This window comes from Chenopodium quinoa, unplaced genomic scaffold (genome assembly GCF_001683475.1).
Source record: "Chenopodium quinoa cultivar QQ74 unplaced genomic scaffold, ASM168347v1, whole genome shotgun sequence".
In the NCBI taxonomy this organism is placed as follows: domain Eukaryota; kingdom Viridiplantae; phylum Streptophyta; class Magnoliopsida; order Caryophyllales; family Amaranthaceae; genus Chenopodium; species Chenopodium quinoa.
In genome coordinates, this window is record NW_018743292.1 from 13,812,364 (window position 1) to 13,836,065 (window position 23,702).

At 33.3% G+C, this 23,702-nt stretch overlaps 2 protein-coding genes across 5 annotated transcripts; both read right to left on the reverse strand.

Moving 5' to 3' along the window:
* Nucleotides 1-10,592: 10,592 nt before the first annotated feature.
* Nucleotides 10,593-17,064, reverse strand: LOC110737156 (methyltransferase-like protein 6). 3 transcript variants are annotated; one of them, XM_021917533.1, is made up of 7 exons: nt 16,639-17,064; nt 15,421-15,525; nt 13,034-13,245; nt 12,857-12,945; nt 11,450-11,552; nt 11,136-11,278; nt 10,593-10,912 (listed from the first exon to the last, which is right to left on the reverse strand). In XM_021917533.1, exons 1-7 carry the CDS (start codon nt 16,809-16,811, stop codon nt 10,814-10,816), a joined length of 924 nt encoding a protein of 307 aa, XP_021773225.1. In that variant the 5' UTR covers nt 16,812-17,064; the 3' UTR covers nt 10,593-10,813. The 3 variants fall into 3 exon arrangements, with proteins under 3 accessions (XP_021773225.1, XP_021773227.1, XP_021773224.1); XM_021917535.1 differs by having other exon boundaries at nt 12,857-12,893; nt 13,054-13,245; nt 15,421-15,530; nt 16,639-17,056; XM_021917532.1 differs by having other exon boundaries at nt 15,421-15,530; nt 16,639-17,056.
* A 1,486-nt stretch (nt 17,065-18,550) lies between these two features.
* LOC110737157 lies at nt 18,551-23,644 on the reverse strand. 2 transcript variants are annotated; one of them, XM_021917537.1, is made up of 3 exons: nt 23,469-23,644; nt 22,933-23,185; nt 18,551-19,073 (listed from the first exon to the last, which is right to left on the reverse strand). In XM_021917537.1, the coding sequence occupies exons 2-3, from the start codon at nt 23,113-23,115 to the stop codon at nt 18,804-18,806; spliced, it is 453 nt and encodes a 150-aa protein (XP_021773229.1). In that variant the 5' UTR covers nt 23,116-23,185; nt 23,469-23,644; the 3' UTR covers nt 18,551-18,803. The 2 variants fall into 2 exon arrangements, with proteins under 2 accessions (XP_021773229.1, XP_021773228.1); XM_021917536.1 differs by having other exon boundaries at nt 22,933-23,159; nt 23,469-23,643.
* Nucleotides 23,645-23,702: the final 58 nt, after the last annotated feature.

Below are 23,702 nucleotides of genomic sequence, written 5' to 3' on the forward strand. Positions count from 1 at the left end.
TCTCTCTCTCTCTATATATATATATATATATATATATATATATATATATATATATATATATATATATATATATATATATATATATATATATATATATATATATATATATATATATATATATATATATATATATATATATGTAGAGTAATTGGGATTGAAGAAAGTAAACATCCCTCAAAGTTCGAATTGTAAATAATAATCCCAACGTTGCTGTATTTTCTTTTAATAATCTCAACTTTGAATTATTCTGGAATAATTCGAACTTTGAGGGATGTTTACTTTCTTCAATCCCAATTACTAGTTACTTGTTGAAAAGGTTTTTTTTTATTTAATAAATGTCACGAGTCAAGAGCTAATCAGCCAAAAAATTAAAAAAAATTCAGAAACCCAACCCCACTACCCACCGAAACCCCAGCCACTTCAATCCCCTCCCACACCTGAAATCCCACAACCCTCCTCCCGTCGTTCAACCGCCCCTACTCCAATCCCGTCACCCCTCCCCCTTCCCCCTTGAACCACCCTCGCCCAGCTGCTCCTCTCACCTTCAATTATCCACCATCAACTCCAATAACACCAGCCCTTTTCCCCCGCATTCCCTCAACCTCCAGCCACCCACAATCAACCCTAGCATGTAATACCCTGGAAATTTCGTTCTTTTAAAATACTTTTTTTTTTTTACCTTTAATAAAACTTATTTTAGGAAATAACCAAAATATTACCGCCACCTTGAATTCGGCTAAGGCTTTTCAAAGTCACACAGCGGAAGTCTTGAATCAAAATAAACTTTTTATAAATAGATAACTTGAGTTCACAATCTCAAAACATAAGTAAATTAAAACATTCACAAGTTGGAACTAATATAAACATGACCCTTCAAAACCAGTTTTAAAATTAAACATAAAAATGTTAGTCCACATTCCACAAATAATTAATCAAAATATAAAACTAAGAAAGCATAATATATAACTCTTTGGACTTATTCCCTTCATGCTCTTCATGCTTCAAGTACCTGTCACCTTCTCTTTATTTCAACCCATTTACTCACCATACAAATGGGTCATAGTAGGATCAATCCAAAGGAAAGCCAAACACAAACACAAAAGTACGAATCAACAAAAGCTGAGTACATATGCACCTATAAAACTAGCACACTAACATGATCATCCTAGCAATATTAATTAAAACAGGCTCGCCATACAATTCACAAGTCAACTTATTTTTGACTCATAACTAGCAATATTAATTATTAATAAATAGCTTTGGATTACGCATCGAACGGGTTTCCTTCCTTACAAAGCCCTTTAAAATATTGGGCTTCCAATTAGGGAGCTACCCCCATTGGCACCTACTATGTCACACTTGTGACGGAATTCCAGCGCATTAATAATAAAAGAAAGTATAGCATCGTGTAACCCTGTAGAAGCTATGATCAAATATAAAGTCACATAACTCCCCTATATGTTCATACTCAAGGTATATACATTCCAAGAGTTTTGGTGCGTATCCTCTTACACTTTACGTGATTTACCAATTTAACATGTGATGACTCTAACCAATCGATCTAGAGCAAACATTATAATCATCAACACATACTTCCATTTCATTCTTGAATTAATTGTGAGCACATCCGATTTATTTTAATTAAGATTCCTTACCTAGTTTTGTGCACAAAATTGCACTATTACTACCTTGGTGCATAAGATGCACTAATAAACTTCCTTGACTCAATCTCAACTTATATGAGTGAGTAAATAAATAAACTAACTTCCTTGACTCAACTCCAATAATATATGGGTGAGAATAAAATCATGAATCATGCTCAATAAATATAACTTTAGCTCCTTTAAACATACATAAGCCTTGCTTATTAAATTCATGCTTCCTTGATAATTTAAAATAAAACATACTATCATGATTCATACATAATTCAACTTATATCATGTATTAAATAACATGTTCACATGCTTGCATAAGAATTCATAAACAACCATCATCAAATCCAAGCATTTAATCAACCAAACATGCTACTAACTCATCATTAAATACATACTTTACTTTCCTATATGAATATGCAAAAGATGAATCATAATCATAATAGTTCACTCCTTGTAAACCATAAGTTCCTCCATATAAATTAGAACAGTGTTGAGTTCCTGCATATAAATCAGTAGTTCCACAAGGAACTTCAACAATCTGCCCTTGTTTTAATTTCTTCCACTAGTTTAAGGCGTTGAATCTCTATAAGTCTTGCAAGGACATTGAACATAGCCATATAGCCAGCATTTGAAGTTTCCTCACCATCTTCATCTTCATTAATTTGAGAAATTATGTTTCTGGCCATCTCAAGGAGTTCCTATAACACCCCCAAATCTCCCTCCACGGAAATACTAGTATAATACATATAATTATACAGTAGAGATAGACTTAGGCATATTACTGCCGCGTGATTACGCAAGGCTACTCAAACTACTAACCAAAATCAATACTTTGCAGCGGAAACTCAAACTCTTTCTTTATTAATAATAACTATAAATAGAAACCATCGTCATGAGTACTCATAAATAAACAAAGACCAACATTCCCAATCTAGGTGAAGAACATTCTCGGGACTCCCATATGCTCAATTCTTGACTCCACCTGAAAATAGTCGACACTGCTTACCATTAAGGTAAACAGGGCGAACCAAAACAAATAGGAAATACGGATTAGCAAAAAAAGCTAAGTACGATAAGTGCAAGATAAGTAAATTCAATTTATTTGCAAACATGCTTTTAAAACCAATTCCAATAATTAATCCAATGAATTCCAAAACTCATGATTTCAAATCAATTCCAATAATTCAATAATTCGATGAAACGATTTATAAAACCAATTCCTCTTTTGAAACCAATTCTCAAATATTCTCAAAACAATTCCAATAACTCAATAATAATGATTATTAAAATCAATTCTTTTCAAAAACCCAATTTCCTCTCTAAGTGTGCACACCCCCCAAGCTAGTCTCCTACTATTTTAAGGTTATTCTAAAGGAAAGACTAGGTCATACAAAGTCCATAGTCTTCAATAAATCCGCATAGTGGGATTAATATAATAATCATGCTTGTAAAGCTTTTTAATAAATAATTCAATAAATCCTCATAAAATTCCTCTTTGAATAAATCAACCTTTATAATAGGTTAACTCAAAACTCCTTTTTATTTAATTCAACATGCTTTCAAAATCAGCCTTTTAATAGATACTTGAGAATTAAATCTCATATAAATAACTTTTCAAAATCAATAACTCTTCCTTTGAAAAACCTTTTTAAAATATCTTTAAAACAATCCAACATACTTTTTAAAACCAAATTCCTTTAAACATAATAAATAGTTTCAAACCATTCAAAACATGATATTAAAATAAACCCTTCAAAAATACATTTATTAAAACAAATATTAAAATCAATTCCTCCAACCATACTTTGTTTCACAAATCATAATTCAAATCAATTTAATTCAATCATCAATAAAATCATAAAAAACATGCTATTCAAACCAATCACTTTTGAAGTTAATCTAGCCACCTAAACGTACCTTGATTTCGAATACCAATCACCACTTTGCACTTTCAAAGTTCAATCACGAATACACCTTGCAATTAACATAACCATTAGGTTATCACAACATTTTTAGACATAAACCCAAATCTAATGTGCATGGACTATAAAACTCTTTTAGAAATAATACTTTAATATAAAATTATAGCTTTGAAATAAGTATTTATATTTTAGAAAACTAACCATGAAGAAAATAAAGGAATAGGATTAAAGAGAATTGGATTTGCGTTGGAAAGAATAGGCATAACTTGCAGAGGCTATAACTCCTTCAATATAACTCCGAATTGGGTGATTCTTTAGCCTAACCTCAAGGATTTTTTTTTTTGTGAAATATAATAACCCCAAAACTAACCATAAGTGCCCGAAAATTGGATCCAAAGATATACGGGTTGATTATGTATGAAAAGGTTTAGGGAAAAGACGAGTAAGAGAGAAGAAGAGAATTGAGTTTTTGGTGTGAAGAATATGAGAGGTATGAGGGGGTATTTATAGGCTAGCTCATGAAAGAATTATGGTAGGAGAATGTAGGAAGAATTATGGTAAATTGGTTTAAGAAAATTACTTGGAAAAGAGAACTAAAGAATTATGGAAAGTCTAGGTTTTGGTGATTTAGTAATGAAGAAATAAGGTAAGTATGTAGTCATGAAATATTAAATGGTAAATGGCTTTGCTTGGGGAATAATCAAGAATGATTTAAGGTAGGGAAATAAGATGATCAAATATTTAGGAGATGGAAAATAAGAATTAAGGAAAATAATAGAATTGAGGAAGATAATTAGAATACAAAAATTACCAAAATAATTTTGCTCAAAATACAATATGGTGGCCGAAAATCTGAGCTTTCCTAACCTCGTATTTTCCGACATCCCTTTAAATATTTAGGCAATTATTTTGCTAGTTTTTAAGGAATAATTTTCTAGTTTTTAAGGAATAAAAATGATTGTGTAAATAATATATTTTGTATAAAATAATTAATTAGAAAAATACCAATTATTCACTAATTAATTTAACGAAGAAAATCAGATTTTCTGCACTTAGAAAATCCGAAAATCCTAGCTAATTAATTAGGGAAATTCGGCCCTTTTAAATTAAATAAGAAAATATAATTTTGCTTAATAAAAATATCCGGAATATATATAAATAATTCTGTTTTTGAATAAAAAAAATGGATAATTCAAAATCCAAAAATAATTAAGTTTTAAATTTGGCGCCAAAATTCAATATCATTTTGGCTCCAAAATTCAAATAGTAAAATAAATTACTACAATACCCTTTTTAGAAAAATAATAATTAATTATTTAATTAGAAAATACGTTTCAAAAATACAGGGTATTACAGTTCCTGTTCTTCTTCTAAAAATGAATCCATGCTAAAGCATCTAAAAAAAAAAACAAACAAGAAAGATCAAATTCTTAAATTAGATAGCAAAATAATCACATTCCCCGACAATGGCGCCAAAATTTGATGCGATGTTGAAACACACACAAATTAATAATAATTATCCTAAGACCACTAACTTGTAAATAGTGGAAGTAGGGGTTGATCCCACGAAGAATGTGCTTGCACTACAACAAATTGACCTTTGTGCCACAAGTAGAATTGTGGCACAAGTATGAAATTTCCGTGGCTATGCAATTTAGCCACGTAGATTTTGAAATTTACTCCCGTGGCACCAGAGGCCGTGGTTAGAAATTTGCCACGGGGAAATGGATGTCGTGGCAAATTTTAATTTTTTTTGCCACGAGTATTTACGTGGCAAACAAATTCACTTGCCACGAACATTAATGTGGCTAACAAATTATTTGCCACAAAATCTACTGTGGCTAATAAAAATTGTTGCACAAATATTACCGTGCCTAATTAGTTTGTTTGCCACAAATGTCAACGTGGCTAATAAAATATGTTACCTTAAACATTAACATGGCTAGTGATGCTTATAGGAAAAAAAATAATAAATAAATAAATTAGGCACCAATTTAAGATAAAACCGGTTCCTTTAATGCTTAAAAAAATACCATCAACAAACACGGTACAATAACACAAAAAACTTAGATATTTTCAATAATAGCTTGTAAATTTACACTTTTTATCAAAAAAAAAAAAAAAATAGAGCAACAATCAGCAAAGTAGAAGCAGCATCAGTGTCCAGCAATGACAAACATCAACGCCCTACTACAATAGTGGAAAATCTAGGAGCATTAAAACATCTTGCTTTCTCCGACAAGCGGCACAGCACGAACTTTTTCAATTTCAGCAAGCAGGCGCTTTCTTCGTCTTGAGATTACATCATTATAAGTCCAAAATTTAACTCACTACATTTCAAGAGAAGCATGTTTACATACAGTAAAATAAGTATGTGCCAATGTAATAGAGTTTTTCTCATGGAGGAGCATATAGTACACTAAGGAAAAAAAAAAAATCCAAAGTACTTCCATGCAAAGAAGTTAGGCTCTGAGCTCCTCTAAAGTGTGATTTCAACAAGTACACTTGTTTCAGGGCTAACATTAATTACACAATTATAATAGCCAGAACTAATGTGACATATCAAAAAGAAATAGTGATTTTTATACCCTGATCTAACACAAATCATGGTTTATAGGTCGAAAGACTAGAAACAACAGGGCAAGTATGATGCTCTATATGATTTAATGATTTATCATTGTTAACAAAGTAATATGCATTGCAACCTTCACTAACAAATAGAACCCTTCACAAGACTAGTAACGTATAGCCAAGTTCAAAACGTTTTAGTAAAATCCGATTTAAGAAGAAGAAAACCTTCACCGTTAGGGTCAAGCACGGTTTCTCTCCTATATTAAGTAGTAGTGCAAATTAGAATGCTTTCAAGTACAGACCAATGATTATAATCAAGCTCAAAAAGTTGTAAGCTAAGATGAAAAGAGCTTAGACATAGACCTCAATAACTTCTAAAGGGTCAAAACTATAACAAAAATGTTTTCATGATTTCATCAGTTTGCAAGAAAGAGGGAGTGAACAAGATTGAAAAAAAAAAGAGAGAGAGCAATTACATCCACACCCTAAAGAGAAAGATACCCCTAATTAACTCAACAGATATGATACGTAAATGGCAGTCATCTATTGTGGTGAAACATTTGATTCAATTTAACGAAACGAGGATCAAAATAATTAAATTGTATTCTACTGATTTACATTTTCAAGTCCATATATTTTGGTTCCTAGATACTCTAAATTAAAATGCTCTAAATGTACATTACAAAATATCAATTTCTACTTAGTCAATTTCCGAGAACTTCTATTTATAAATAATATATACCAGAATCTAAGAAGAAAGAACGAGAAAGCTTAGGCAACATGTATTTGTACCTATCTACTGTTCAGTTCTTGTTTCTAGCCCAAGTAGCAAATATCATACTTCTCTATGATTCCATTTAGTCAGGCTAAAGAACCACTTTCACTGTCTAGAACTATAGACAATTAGAGAAGGAGCTAAATGATAGTTCATGCAGTCATCCATTCAGCCAAATTGCTATTAATAAGTGGAAAACATGAGGTTTCATAATAGACATGGCAGTCATCTATTTTTAAGACATGGAAGTTAAAAAAGATGATAAATTTTGAAAATCTTCTTTTTCCAAAATCAGATAAACGTTTAGGAACTACCTCGTTTTTCTCATTAGTTTTGGTTACCTCAAAATCACCAGACTCAATGACGCGCCAAACTTGGTAATTTTCAGTCTTGATGAAAATCTTCATCCTGTTCTTCCAGTAGGTGTAGAACTTATCATTGAACATAGGTGGACGTTCGGTAGAGTACCCTTCTTCAAACATCTCTCGATAATTCATCTCTCCTCAGGAACTTACACAACAAAGGTATTCATTTATACGCGAGAACCAAAGCTCTGATACCAATTGTTAGTTGAGACGAACTCTACAAGGGGGGGTGAATTGTAAGTGAGTTCCCAGTGACTACTTTTGGGCGTAATTAAACAAAATAATAAAGGAACTTGCAATGCACATAGGATTTTATGAGCAAACCTTCCAAGGCTCAATTGTAAGTAAAACCTCGACCCTCCAAGGGATTTCACACAAAACCAATCCACTATAACAGGGCAAACACACCTAGCTACAACCTATTAAACACAGACCTTTACTCACAAGTTCTAGACTGAACTTGCTACACAGTAGAACCCTATTCTACCCAACCTAAGTCCCTGACTTAGATTCACTCAGCACTCTCAGAGTACTCACACACTCAGCTTCAACTTTGAAGCCTACAATCTGTATGCAATATGCTAAACACTCACCCTAATACCAAAACAATACAAACTATTGACTCTAATATGTGATTGGAAAGCTACACATGAAATCCGAAACTCATATGACAAAGTTTAGACTTGGCAAACTTAAACTCATAAGTTGTGCAAATTATGAATTCTACTTTATATACAAGTTGTACTCGTATGTGAAGTAGGGTTTTCAAAAGATAGAAATTAATAAACTACCGTTTTCATAATCACAACACTTAAGTAAATCTTTTAGAAGAAAATCTTTTAGAAAACTTAACAAAGATATAATTTTAGAAAAGAATAATATTTTGTAAAACCCGGATTTTATAAGATAAAATCTTTCAAAAATCTTTTCATAAAATTAAAACTTATGTTTTATAAACTTTCCATATTTAATAGCTTGCCAAGCTTTGCCACGCTTCTAATAGATTTCATGCATAATCTTACCTAACATATTTACAACAATCCTTAGTAAAATAAACTTAACAAAAAGACTTTTATTCTATAACTGGATTGTCTCATCAATCATTGTATTGTAAGGATACTTGGGCTTCACGCAGACCAGGACTAAATTCCTGCTGTCTTCAACTCTCCAGCTTCATGCTGGAACTCGCAGTCCAAGTTCTTGTGGAACTTGCTGTCTTCAGCGCAGTCTAAACTGATCTTCTCAGCTTGCTGTCAAGCTCCTGTTAGTGAACTTTTTTTTGTGTTCCTGTTAGGGATCACAGCTAGTTCCAGTGAGGAACTCTTCTTCTACTTTCTTTAACTTTCCTTTAAATCTTCTTGAGTCTTCATGAATAAGTTACTCTTCCACTTCCAAAGTCAACTTCACCTATTCTAATCAAACACTTAGAGAAAACGCATTAGTTGAAGTTTGCTTTTATTCATCATCATCAAAACTCTTAAGCTTCAACTATATTCATCATGTATATATATGACATGGGCTAATGAAATGGAAGATGAACCCATTACAATCTATATCTTTCTCCAATATTTTCTCTTCCTTTATTCCTTATTTTATAACAATTATATTGTTGTTATTGATTTGTATACTATTATGGTTGATTTGTATACTGTTATCGTAGGGATTCATACTATTATTGCAGTGCTGCATATTATTATTACACATTCGATTGTGGTGGTGGTAATGACAGTGCGATAACCCACCGACACACTGTACTTGATGAAGACGAAGACGGAGATGATGATGGTGATGGTGATTTTCTCTCCTCTCATGCAAAGGTTTTTGAATTGGTTTTTCGGTGAAAATTCTGGTCGAATTACAAACTTTACAACCACCACCATAGACACCTTTAAGCTATAAGAAAGACCAAGCTCGCCTTTGAGATCTTCGAATTACAGAGGGAAAGAGGAAAGAATTAAAATAAAAAATAAAAAATAAAATAAAATACAATTTAAAGGGTTAATCAGTGAGAATTCCGATGGAGAAAGAGGAGAGAGAAGGGAAAAGTGGAGAGAGAGTACTTTTTACATATTAGTAACAAATGAATTACTGTCTAAGTATTTGCATGAAAGTAATGCCCCTTTGCATGGACCAAGGGAGCCCATACCTGATAGTAGTCTATCGCTAATCAGGAATTATGTGTGATGAGTTAGACAAATTTTAACTCAAAGGTTCAAAGTTTTCTAAACTCAAGGTACTCAGTTTTGAGTGTAATTTAATTAATCTGACCGGAAAATGAATTAGTGTACTCAAATAGAAAAAAAAAAAAAACTTCGAACTCAAACGGTGAAAAAGGTGATAAGAAAGAACCTAAATGTTGGCTTAACTCCTTACTTTGTCAAACTACTTTTCTTTAGTGTGGATAGCATCCCAACTCACATCTACTTACCAAAAGTGTTACAATTAATCTGAAATTACAATTAACAGCATAACATATTCAAATTGATTTCATGTTATAGATGAATTAAAAAGAATTAACTTTCCGAGAGAATAGTACGAAAGCAAGTTTCAGAGCAAAACTTTCTTGGACATGTATCTAATGGACACTTGAGAACAAGGCTCATTGGGACTAAGGCATTAAAGGGAATCAGATTACACTATCAAATTGCAAGGAAATCAACAGCCGGACAGAACTAAGTCGGAATCCATAGCAGGGAATTCACCTCTGTTTTTGGTACCTGTCAAGTACTTCAGATATTTTCTCAAGTAGCACAGACATAATAAGATTCTAAAATACTGAGATGCGGTTAAACTCCGAAACTATACACTGAAACCCAATACTGCCATGAGCAACTTGGAAGGACTCAACATGACAGGAATTCCTTTAACTACAGGACTATCAACAAAGTTCTAGTCTTAGTGGATCGACAATATTATATAGTACAGAGTATGTTGATTTTCCAACTCTTACCTGTTGTATGTATAAGCATTAAAAACCAAAAGGCTCAAAACCTCAATCTTATACTTGTGTCTTTTCCGCTACCACTTATATATTCTTAGAAACTTTTTTTTTCTTTCAATTCAGACAAAATTTTTTATACAGTAATGAAGATGGCCCAAGAAGACAGAAAATAGGGATAGATCTTCGCTCAGCCACACATTATACTATTGTACGCCTATTATCGCATTTACTCCAGCAGTTACACAGCTAACAGAAGTATTAGCTTCCCTTCTTCTACACAGCTAAAATGACAGTTAAGGGCTATTGTGAATTTGAGATAGTTGAGTATATTGTAATGTACGATAAGCCATATATCAGCAGCAGTAAAAGTACAAGGTGTGATAAGTGATAACCATCTCTTAGTTAAAATTTAGAATTTTCTATGAAATGTTTTCTGAACAAAACTAAAATTAAAATTAAAAAGCATGAACTTCCCAAGTTTACAAGATATCTATCATCTTTGTCAAACTAATGTTGCACAACAGGTAAGGACCAATTACTCCATGCAGTAATAATACGTTTGGATGGAACTTTCAGTTGCAGAATCACAAGGGCTTTTGGAATTTCCCATGAACCCAAACTCTTCTCATGCTCTTTCCTTTTTGCCGATTGACCGACTTCACACAACAATATTCTAGCTCTAGCTGCAAAACAGGTGAATAATTCTCTAGAAAATTAAAATCTGAAGTATAAGCAATGGTGGAACAAATAAGCTACAGCTTTATTATACAACTAAGTTCTCCAAAGCAAGAAATAAATTGTTGCATCTATCTTCAGCAAAATATTGAATGCTAAGTTTACAGATAAACTGTTTCTATCATTGAGAAAGAAAAATTTATACAATGAATCCAAAAGAAATTTTGCTACCTCATTGAAGCCAACACCAACAAAGAGATTCCTCGCACCATCCAGATCAAAGAAATAAGAGAGCGTTCCGTCAGAACGCATGTAATGCCTAAAACCCACTCTTTTATCTGGCTCAAACCTAAGCATGGTCATGTCATAAAGTCCTGCAAACCATCATCTATCATCAGCTATATCATGAACTTTAGAATAATAGTACATCTAACAAGCAAAATGAAGCCTAATTTCTTAAAGAAAGAACTTCAAAACAAGAAAAAAAAAAAAAAAAAAAAAAAAAGCAAGCAATTAAATATGGAAATCTTAAAAAGGAGTAATACCGTAATCCCTGAAGAAGAGCAGGCCACCTGGCTTTAAGACAGAAAAGCATTCCATGATTGCTGTTGCCATCCTCTCAGGTGGAATGGCAGATAATGTAAAAATCTAATCAACATACAATCAAACAATCATTGGAATTCCAAGAGGCACCATCTTACTCTTACAAGATTTTAAGACAACTAGGGAGGCTAAAGCGTGCGATGCGCGCATATTAGCCATATCCAGGAATCACTTTTAGTTTAGTTTTATGTCACAACTTTAGTTGTTGGTAACCTTAATAAGGGAAAATATATAAACAAAAAATTTTAGGGATATATATATATCCGCACATTTTTTTAAGAGTTTAATAGAAAAGTCAACTAAGGGTGTGTTCTATTCAACTGATTTTCACTTACTGAACTTATCTTAACTTATTAAAACTTATTTTAGTTGAAATTTGTACTTGGGTGACAATTATTAAAATTGATTTTTCATGAACTTATCTTATTTGAACTTAACTAAATTTATTTGAATTTAACTAAACTTATTAGACCTGAAATAAGTGAAAATAAAGTGAACAAAACAAGCCCTAATAATAATGAGGGCAAATAAGTAGATAAATATTTTAAAGGGTATAATTATCCAAATATAAAAAAAAAATAAAAAATAAAAAAAAAAAGCCAAAAAGCTATGCTAGTAAAAAATAAGGGGAAATAAATGTCACTCATGTGATTTTCAAGCATAACTGGGGGTACATATGTAATTAAACATTTTAAGGGATATAGTTGGTATAACACTATTCATAAGTGTTTAGTTAAACTTTTAAAAGGTAGGGATAAGAGCACAAATAATGAAACTTCAAACTAAGTATTCCCTTAAATTTATCATAGGAGCATGTAAATACAAGTCCAACATCAGAAAACATGAATTTTGACCAAATTTCCAAATGAAAGTTGGTTGGTTTACTTTCATTACCTAGACGGACATTATACCTAAAACATCTTCCACACACCAGATATATTGCCTGTACTGCATATCATATATGTCAATGTTCTAACCTTGGTTTGTTATTTACCATTTTTGCTATGAGACCTAACTGGAGGAACATTTTATTCAGCTTTTAGTATGGTAAAGGTTAGTGCACTAATCCCCAGAACAATTTTTAATTATGCCCTAACAATTAGCTTCCCTCACCTTCTAATGTTTTTCTGAGAGAGGCACTTAGTTTTGAACTCATGACATTGCTGCAACAAGCATAGATATCATGTACTTTCAAAAGCTCTTAAACTTGAAGATTAGCAATGGGTCGCATACATAATATGCCAGACATTTATAGTGTATTCTCTCATTTGAGAGAGAGAGAGAGAGAGAGAGAGAGATTGGGAAACGTTTGCATATCCCCTAGAAGAAACTTGGTTAAAAAAACATACCAATGTGACAAAGTCCACTCCACCAAGGCAACACCTACTATTTTGCACGGAAGGCAGATCAGTTAGTGTTCTGTCATTGTCATTGACTTCTGTAACATTAAAAAAAGCAACATAATGGACAACAGTTTATAGATAATATATAATATATGGGGAAAAAAACGTCATCAATTATTCTACCAGAATCACAATGTACCAACTTTTCTAATTGCTTGTTCCGACATGAATCACAAGCCAACCAATTTGGAAACGGAGTTGTAGAGAAATCACAGCAAAAAGGATGGAAACGCTCCATCACATGAATAATACCAGAACATTCTAAATTTTGCTTAGCTCTCTCAAGTGCCTCAACACTACAATCACAAGCATAAACACTGGTCCTCTCCTTTACTCTACAGAAGAAAAAAAAAAAAAAATACAAATAAGAGTTTAAGATAATTAAAGGGAGCAATATGCTGCAAAATTAAACCAAATCAAGACTTCAGCAGATCAGGAGGGACTGGACATCTTTATTTTCCACTAACTACAAGCCCTCTCATAAAAGAGTTGGGAACTTGGGATTGTACATGTATGGAAGGAGGCAACTTGGTAACATACTTAAGTTCATGCAAATGTATAGCATTGAAAAGGTCCTGAATAAAATTATCAAAATCTAGGAAGATGATTAGCTTTATTAATAGCAAAAGTGCAATAGAAGTCTAGATAATCTTCCCAATCTTCTCAGTCACCAGGCGGACATAACTTTTTGCTTGTTTAATGATAGTGAAATGGATCTCAAAAAATATTACTACAGTCTATGAATATCAGAGTGGTGTACTTTGACCTGCTGAGCATAAAATATATGAGGATTAAGATGGTTAAATTGATAGTAAACTTGAACAATTTGTAACTCAACTCTTATGGAGTACTTTCTATCTTTGGTGATTCCAAACTAATTACTTAAACACTTTGCAGAAAGCATCAACTGATATGCAAAATCATCGTCTCAGAATAGCAATTCATAAAAAATAATAGAATGATAAGTTTGGCTAAGTTAAAGAAAGTATTGTTTTTCAACAATAAAAATTTGCAGCATCAGGGTGGGGGGTTATGTTTTTGTTCTTGAAGAGCAAAGCACATAATGTGCAGCCTCAACCTTTTAAGCTTTATTCTGGAGGTCATTGTTGTAAATAAAGATTCATATCTTTCACCTCAAGCTGCTGCAATTTTGTTGTAAATAAGTAAATAATCGCAAAATATACAATCTTTCTTACTGGCATATATCTCCTAATAGAGTAAGTATTATATACTCCTGGATCATGGTACTCCATACCCAATACTTGAGCTATTTTGCCTAAACCTTATGTTATTTTGCTTAAATCTGGTGTTATTTTGCTAAAACAATATGTTATTTACTTATTTACTTCAACATGTATTAAAAACAGCATGCATGTATAAAATAACTTGTACTTATTTAAAAATAACATATATATAAATTAAAATAATAAGTTCACATCAAAATAACATGAATTTTATAAACCTAGAGTACAGTGTAATGATCATGTTGAAACAAAAAACAACATGCAAGTATAAAATAACACGTACTTATTTAAAAATAACATATATATATATATATATATATATATATATATATATATTGAAATAATAAGAAGTTCACATCAAAATAACATAAATTTTATAAACCTGGAGTACCTTGCAGGAGTAAGATAGAAATTGCGCTCCTAATATACTCTATTTAAGAAAGTTCAACTCACTATTCATTTAGAGGTGTTTTAGAAAGTTCAAGTCACCTTCAATTTATTCTAATTTGGCAACCACATATTATCTCCCCCCCCCCCTCCCCCTCCCCTCTCTTATAATTGAATATTCAACTGCTTTGTTCTTACTTTATCTACCTATTTACTCCATCTCTTTTACTTTATTCGATTTTCATTTTACACCCATTCATTTACTCCAATTTATCTTAGAAACAAGAGTCTAAAACGAATGGGGTATGTTAAAAGGTGAATGACAAAAAAGCTACCTACTTGCAATGTAATCTTCAGAGAGATGACAAGTATGCAATAGTAGAAAACATAACGAAAGGTCAACATTCTACATTCAAATTACAGAGTCTAATGGGAAGAATAGAAAAATACATTTTCTTGTATGAAAAGTAGAAAACAATAAACTACCAACTGCTGCACACTTAAACTAAGTTGCTTTATACCCCTTGTATTTCATGTTAGTAAATGTTTGAAAAGGTAATGCTTGTTAATTCAACATTTCCATGTAAAAGCTAGGCCTGCTAGGTTAAATGCCTGGTTACTATATGCTTCATTTGTATCTTAGCTTGATATGAGCACGAGAAGCTTAAGAGACTGGTGCCTTGGTGCAACAAAATGATGCAGAAACTCTTAGCAATGATCTCTACTTGGAAATTGAATAATAAACTAGGAAGTTGAACACACATCAAAGAGATATCTAAAGTGGGAGATATAATCAACAGAGAAGTATACTTCATGAAATCAAGAATCAAAGTTGCCAGCATGATTATGAAAGTTGGTGAAGATTATGAAAGTCATTACCGCAGTATTGGGAGAATTGTACTACCATTACCACATCCCACCTCCAGAACTTTGGAGTAGTCTTCACAAGAAAGTAGTTCGGGGAATTCCTTCAGCAAATACCTTCTTTCCTAAACGCACACAAGCATGTTCAGAATCATTATACCGTATAACCACAAAATTTGGCACAAATTACTCGTCAGAAATCATATAACACCCACTCACCCAACATAAAGTAATAGACAAGGATTACAAACAATACCATACAGACATATAGTCATATATAGACGACAAGAAAGAACTCAGTCAAACAATAAACAGTGATTCTCCAATCACATTAGAAAGAATCAATAATTACACATAAAATTTCATTTCAAACCCAATAAGAAATACAATACAACATCATGAACCCCTAATGTGCAGTTGCAATGAAAATCCTCTTGCATCATTATGTTCAATTGAAAGCAGCAAATTAAATGTCTATCCAAGTTTACTTTTTCTTAAACATTCCCTTTCATTCCTCTTTATCTACCCTTAGAAGTCAAAATCCACAACCCTCTACTATCTCCAGATCAATAGCCAACCCAAGTTTTTAAAATCTTGACACCCTTTACCAAAGCATTGGTCCAACCACACCCCCTCCCCAAAAGAAAGCCCCTCTCCCATTAACAATTAAGAATGTGTTTAGTATGAAGATTAAAGAATTCTCTTACTCAAGTTTAATTGATTCCTACCACTTGTTTACACTTCCTAACCCAATGGTAACACATCAAGCTACCCTCCCCAATCTGACTCCACTCATTTTTTTTTTCCATTCCATTCTGATACCAAACCATACATAAAAGTAATGACCATCATTACCCTTTCTATCTCCCATTTAACTCCATTCTATTCCATATTTTTGCAACAATACAGCTATAATGCACCCTAATCCTAAATACGAAACAAAATCCAATTCCAAAGGGGCATCAATTGATAAAAAATAAAAATGAAAAAAACCCTCAGAGCCGCATATAAGCATTATATACATTTCCTAAAATGGTATAAGTTTGGGAATTCATGACAAAATCACAAATTTTAATTCTTAATCTTTCCTTTTTAATATTCTCAAGTGCAAGAACAAAACCCAGAAAGGCAAACCCTTCAAAATCCAAATACAATACAATACAATAGAGAAAATCCCATGAAAAAGCAAAATTCACAAGTTTCAATCATAATTAATTGAATAAAAGAGAGTACCTTGAAGAATTTGCCAGTGGAGTGACGAGAGTGAAAGTGGGACCATGCTTGAGGATGCTGAGAAGACGGAGAAAGAGAGGGTTGAAAAGGAGAAAGATGGTAGGAGAGAGAAGGATGAGTCTCAACTTCAAGTTTGAGTTCCTCCCATTCGAAGTCTTTGGAATGATATTCATTTGCTGCTGCTGCTTTACTCATCTCTGTCGCTTGCTCTATTTTGCTCATTATGTGCCTTCAAATGCTGATTTCATTCAATTTTATTGAGAGATACTGAAAAATTTATGGAGTTTGCAAAATTGTCCAACTTTTTGTCAAGTTTTTGAGTGGTACCACTGCTACCTTTGTTTTTTTTTTAATTTTAGTCAACTATGAAGATCTATATATTACCTTTTGAAATATTCCGTACGATGTACAAGTAGATTGAGAAGAGAAATAAGTAAATTGTAAATTTGCAAGATATCACTTGCTACTCCGTATGATTTTGAACATTTTACAAAACTAAGTTACGTAGGTATTTATAGTTGGGTAATTGACTTTAGACTTGTTTGTTGTTGCGCGTCTTTATAGAATTATATTACTCCGTATAGTTTGACTCATGACACACATTGACATTGTGTTTTGGTGAGAAGGTCAAGTTATCGAGAATTGACTTTACTTTTTGACATATATTTGCGATAGTCAATCAATTCTATACGTTGTCCACAACCCGATGTTTCGAAAGAAAGAAACATATTCTTACTCACTGATGCTTATCACTTTAAGACTTGTTTGTTGTTGCGCGTTTTTATAGGAATTAAGTCGCCTCATATTTTAAAACACCTAAACAGATAAATTCACAAGAAACTTTCAAAACAACTAAAATTCAATGTCGAACCCACTTTGTGGCTACCTCAACTTGTTCGACCATCACAAGTCTCAATCGACTCTTGTCCTCGCTTTTAATTTGTTATTATTATCAATAGGCAAGACTGCCTACTCACATCTCATTTGTGTTGCCAATATATATTTTCATTAAGGTTTTAGGTAATAGTGATCTGCATGCTTTAGCTTGAGGTGGGTGTTGAGCCTTCTTATATTATCTTGAAGGCCTTGCCTATGGCCCATAAATTTTAAGCCAAAGTAAGGGAAAATTAGTTCTCGTCAATTTACTAATCGAGGTTTCATAGGCAACTCTTCCTTCGCGTGGTTCTCCATTATTGCTTGTTTGCGTCAATAACTTACCATTGACTAGCCCTTATCCACTTTGTTCAATAATAATAAGCTTATAAGCTGTAGGGCATGAGGCATCAGTTGCAGTTCAACTATGTATTGGAATTTGGTACGGGCACTTGCTAGAGTATACTTACAAAAATATGATGTGCATTACAAATCGTCCAGTCTCTCATAGCTTTTCAACTTGGACATTTTTTCCCTATTTCAAGTCCATTTTAATTTCTCACCCATCGTTGAAACTATCAGGATTTCTAATCAATCAACAAAAAAAAGAAGTGATGATATCTATTTTGATTTGTTGGTACTGAATTTAGGAAAGTAAGTTTTACACATCAGAACTTCTGGACTTGGACTATCTAAGTGCCAATGTGCCATCTCTAGTTGGGGGCCTTAGCCAAAGGTTGATGTTACCACCCTAACTAAAATTTAAGCAAGTATTTGTTTTGTATATGTAATATGACTTTTTCATGTACAGGGGAGTTTCTCCCTCTAGAGTCTAGACCCTAGAGTCTTTAGTCTTTACACACCCTCATTCCTTGCTTTCTTAGAAATGAAAGGCATGCACTCGCAGTGATGATGCAGAGATGCCTTCAGGCCATCTAGCTGCAGGGAATCACAGCTTTCAGCAAGCACGTCGGAAAAAGACATGCTAAACTGCAATCTGGGGGAAAGGAGGGGGGAGGAGGATATACAACAAATAAAATTGAGGCCATTCCAAGAGCCCAACAAAATCCTTTATTTCCAGAAAAAAGGATGTATGAGTTATGACAGTAATTTCGGAATATGAAGCAAATTCTCTTATTGCTAAAAAGGAGGGTAACCCTAAAAGAACATCAATAGTAAGTTGCATATGCACTCTGCTGCAATAACCTAAAACCTAAGAATTATCACCCACGTGCTGCAAGAACAAGCTTGACTAACAGGAAATTACATGGGACTTGCGATATCAATGATCCTTAACCATCTTGCTTCTCTGCCTCCTCATCATATTCATTTTCATCATCATCATCCTCCTCCTCATCTCCATCTGCATTATCATATATGCTAGGCAAGCTGAATTTGTTTAGTTCACTTCTTGAATCTTCTCTATCCGAGTAGTCAAGCCCAAACTTTGTGTCTCGATGCTTCACAAGGAGCCATCGTAATAGCCGATCTTCTTTGTTCAAGTAATGAAGCTCCTTGTTTATATTGGGAGTTGCCATCATGGTCATTTGCATCAGTTGTCCCTACATGTATAAAGCAAATATTTCACGTCCATAAATTTTATGAGTATCATCCTCATTCATGGGAAAACCAAATTATCTGCATATAGCACAGCTAGAGCACATATGAACATAGTGTGACTTCACAAAGAAAACATATCCAAACTGGATGACAATAGTGGACAGAGAAATCAATGCGTGAACATATACAGTCTATATTAGTCAGGAAGTATTTCAGAGAAAAACCGAAGAAACAGCAGGGTTGATACAACTTGAACTAGGGAAAGCAAATCACTTTGTTAAAGAAGAGCAATACAATCAGAAATCATGTTACTAAGATCTCGACCAGCACAACCAAAGAGACCAAACAAAAAAGGGAATATCTCAGCCAACTGAACTTAGTTAACCATCAAACTGGTACATAAACCAAAACTTCCCAAAAGTTCTACCTCAACCTAAACACCCCCAAAGCTCTACTTCCAACCTCAGTGTTTCTTAGTTTGGCGCCACACCCCCCCCCCCCCCACACCCCCTCATTTTCTTTAAACATCAATCCCACATCACAAGAGATGTTCATCATGGTTTGCCCAACTTTTAAGAAACAAAGATAGACAAAATTGAATATTTATACATTTAATAAAATTAATAGATATTGCTTTCGTTATCTTCACAAAAGCCTCACAAAGCCACCCTTTAGTTGAATTAAGGAGTATAACTGACCAGCTGTTAGTGGCTGCAAGGTCCAAGATACTACTGTTAATGTTCAAGGAAATCAACTTTGTATAGTCGAAAGGTCTCATAACTGTATGTAGCATCCAAATGGATCAATACTCCCAAGCTTCTCACAATGATGAGACAATAAGTCCATAACCTGAAAATAAGGGGCAAATTACCCTTACTCTTGAACCCTCTCTCTCTCTCTCTCTTTGTTCTTCATCTTGCCATGCCATACAGGCCATACATGTTTCTAAAAATTTCAATGATTCTTCATCTCAGTCTCTAACTCTCTATTGAGATTGACTTCACACATTTCTTTGCAGTGAAACTAACATAACTAATTGACTTGACACTATACCAATTACCAATACACATAATGCAGTGTTCCTGGCTGACACAACTTGTTAAAAAAAAAAAAGCAAGCATTATAAGCCCTCAAAAAATTTTGTTGGCCTTATGATGGAATTTATGGCATATACACATGTTAAAGTTCACTTTGAAGTTTGAAAAGAAAGTTATTCCTCATAACTGGTTTCGTTTACAAACCCAATCAATTTTGTTACTGGTTCTGATGTAAATTTAAGAGGATGAGGATGGATTTCCTAGGAGACTGCTAAAAATTAAACCTAGACTAGTTCTGTTCAGAGTGCAGAACATTATAGAGAAACTAGCCTCAGGTAATATCTACTAACCATGCTATCAAGCCTTATTCCATTGAGTCTATAATTTTGCAAAACCTTTGATAGAAGTTCTGAAAAGAATTTATCAATCATCATAGGCTGTGCTACAAGATACATCTTGATATGCATAATGAATTCATTTTAATGACAATATGGACATATCAAGAATCCACATATATTTATTCTAAGTTTCTATTTTCTAACTGTCAATATGACCTTAAATTAATGGGGTAAACTGCAAAATAGGCTGAGCAGCTTGATAGAGTCTTAAAAATGAATTACACTCCACTTTATCTCTCCAATTAAACTAAATTGACTAGGCTTGTTAGACCAAATGCATTTGAACTTGTCAAAATACTCGACTGTGCTTTATTGTACTCCTGAGCTTCTGGGCATCACCATCAAATTACATCTCTTGTGCCTCAATTGAACCGAAATACCAAAGTTTCTATGTCATTTGTTTTTTCTCGAGCTGCTGTGTTTTTCTCTTCTTCAGCCATATTTTCCAATTACCCTTAAACATCAACACATAGCTTCTAGCCTTCTAATAACCTTTCTCCTAGGCCCTTAACGCCACTTGCATGCTATATATTATTGTTAAATCATGCATCAAGGACACAAAAATGTGTTAGCTATAATGGAGAAGCTGAAGAATGAATGAGATGTTGTATGGACCGTATGGTAACATCATGCGAGCTTCTTCATATCTTATGTATGAAAGCTATAGAATGGATTGACTTTCAGAAGATTTAGAGCTGAGTCTCAGGCTCTTTTAGGGAGCATGTAGCATAAAGCCATTTCCTAATTTGGGAAGCTAGGGGGCACTTTTGAGGTCTCATAAATAGGCCTAAACACTAAAAATTGTAAACAATATAATCAAGAGGTTTTGGCTTGAATTCTGTTTTAACAACCCTTGATGTGACTTGTATTAAATTCAATGGTTGCGACTAGAAAGAGACCCTCAAACTAGCAAGTTTTGACTTCTTTTGAGATTTATTTATCCAACATGATAATTTTGCCTTTTACCAAAAGTACAAGGCAAAAAAACAATATACTTTTGCCTTCAGCATTCTTCAAGGTAATAAACATGATTATTGAACAGTATCTCCTAATGGACTTGACTCTCACTCATGATTTCATGAAGTTTGCCATAAAAGAGATCTTCTGTAGAATGACTTCCACCACCTACACCCTCCCCTCTTCCCCTCCCCTTTAAAAACTTAAAGAACAAGGAAAAAAACTCAAAAAATTGTACATGGACACATGACAAGAAATAAAAACAGGGAAAGAAAACCTGCCAAGAATTCTTCCCAAAAAGCGGCACATACGTTCTTCCTTTGATAAATGGATGGAGGAAGTGGCTAGGTCTTATTTGGACACAAGCAACCTAGAGTAGTACCCAAAATGAGTACCAACAAAATTCTTTATTGGTACCAAATTAACATAATGGCACCAATTAAGCCCCTCTTCTAACTAGTACCAATAAGAAGTGTATTGGTACTCTAAGTAGGGGTACCAAAACACAACCTTTGTACCAATAACACATCTATTGGTGCCACTTAAAGTGACTTGTGTCTAAAATGGAAACAGGCCTCTTTTGATTTAGAAAACCTCCTAAAGGACGCCTCTATGCAGTGGCAAGATGACAAACTAGTTTCCTCATTGAAAGCAACAAGGTTGTCACCCCCCCCCCCCCTCTCTTCATTCATTGACCTCCTTGGTTTGATCCTAATCTTTTTTTCTACTTCGTATTCTTTTGGGTGGTCTTTAATACACACTCCTCTACAAATTATATAACCTTTCATGCGAGATGCTAACATAGAAAATAGTATGCAAGCAATATACATGAAAGAGAAATATAGATACTTCCACCTTCATCTTCCTTGATATTCTAAGCATATACTCCCTCCATCCCATAATATAATGTCTATTCCTATTTTAATGGTCAAACTTTATAACCTTGACCAAAAATTCTCATTAATAAAAATAAGAAACATAGTCAATTAGTCATGTGAAATATCCTTAGATTTGTCTCAATGTATAGTTTTGATATATGAAATTTTCTTTTATATTTTTTGTTAATATACAATTAAAGATATTTATGATCAAAGGTACATCTTGAAGACCATGCAAAATGAAATAAACATTATATTATAGTATGGAGGGAGTACATTATTTCAAGGTCAACCAAATCGTCTAAACAAGACTTGGTAGATATCAACTCAAGGAACTTTTCACCTTTGATTCAATGACATATGCCAGAAGTTATACACCCAAAAGATTTACACAACCATCATAAACTAAATCACCAGATTAGCCCCCAACAAGTGATCTCAAAGCTGGGAATTGGGAATGTCTTCCAGCAGCAGATAAAGATCAAAATCTCCAGGCAATGTGATGACTTCAACAAACTAATACGTAAAATCATACCAACAATATTATATCGTAACAAAAACAGAAAGAAAACGAAGGATCTATATTATTACCTGAAAGTATCTTCCATCAAGCTTCTTAATACCATAACCCAGATGAACAGTTCCAAAGGACTTAATCTCGGTGAGCACGCCATTTCGAGCGTAAACGTGTTTCCCCACCCGAGCAATCAATTCCCTCAAGGAAGGATTCTTCACTTGAGGTTTCAGTAATAGCACACAGTCATAGAGTGGCATGTTTGATACACTTCTCCTACCCTAACTACTGAAATACCTCCAATCTGTACAAAAAGTACACAATAAAATCCTGAATCAATCGAAATCGAAACAAATTTTTAGTAATCAAACCAACAATTTCAATTAACAACATTTCACTTCAATATTCATATACATCAAAGTATCAAATCCTTACTCCATCGTCTCCCGAAATTGTAACATTTATAAACAACGTATGTATTGAAAATATATTCAATAACAATTATAAAAATTGCAATTTAACCTAAAATTTTAAGAACTTGAATTATAGTAATTCAATATATTTGCAATTACTAATTAGACAAACAAACAAGAAGATTAATTTAGTAATTTACCTTTAAGAAAATAGAAGTAGAGCTGTAAAGAACTCGGAGAATGGGAGAGCTCAGTCCTTCCGTTGCCGGTCAAATGTTGCCGCCGCCGCCGATTTGGTGAGAGAAGGGAAGTGCCGAAGTGTGTAGTGATGTTCTTTCGACTTAAGCGTTTATTTTCAGAAAAAAGTAGAAAGGAAAGTTACAAGTTACAACTATATACAGTAAGATGTCGTTTGGTTGAAAAAAAAAAATATG

Excerpts from the sequence above, each read along its gene's own strand:
- LOC110737156 (XM_021917532.1), bottom strand. The coding sequence starts at position 16,860 with ATGAGCAAAATAGAGCAAGCGACAGAGATGAGTAAAGCAGCAGCAGCA. Across the intron at positions 13,246-15,420 it reads ACAATTCTCCCAATACTGCG|AGTAAAGGAGAGGACCAGTG; the intron begins GTAATGACTTTC and ends TTTCTTCTGTAG. Across the intron at positions 11,553-12,856 it reads GAGTGGACTTTGTCACATTG|ATTTTTACATTATCTGCCAT; the intron begins GTATGTTTTTTT and ends TATGTTGATTAG.
- LOC110737157 (XM_021917537.1), bottom strand. The coding sequence starts at position 23,115 with ATGCCACTCTATGACTGTGTGCTATTACTGAAACCTCAAGTGAAGAAT. Across the intron at positions 19,074-22,932 it reads TTGATGGAAGATACTTTCAG|GGACAACTGATGCAAATGAC; the intron begins GTAATAATATAG and ends TTATACATGTAG.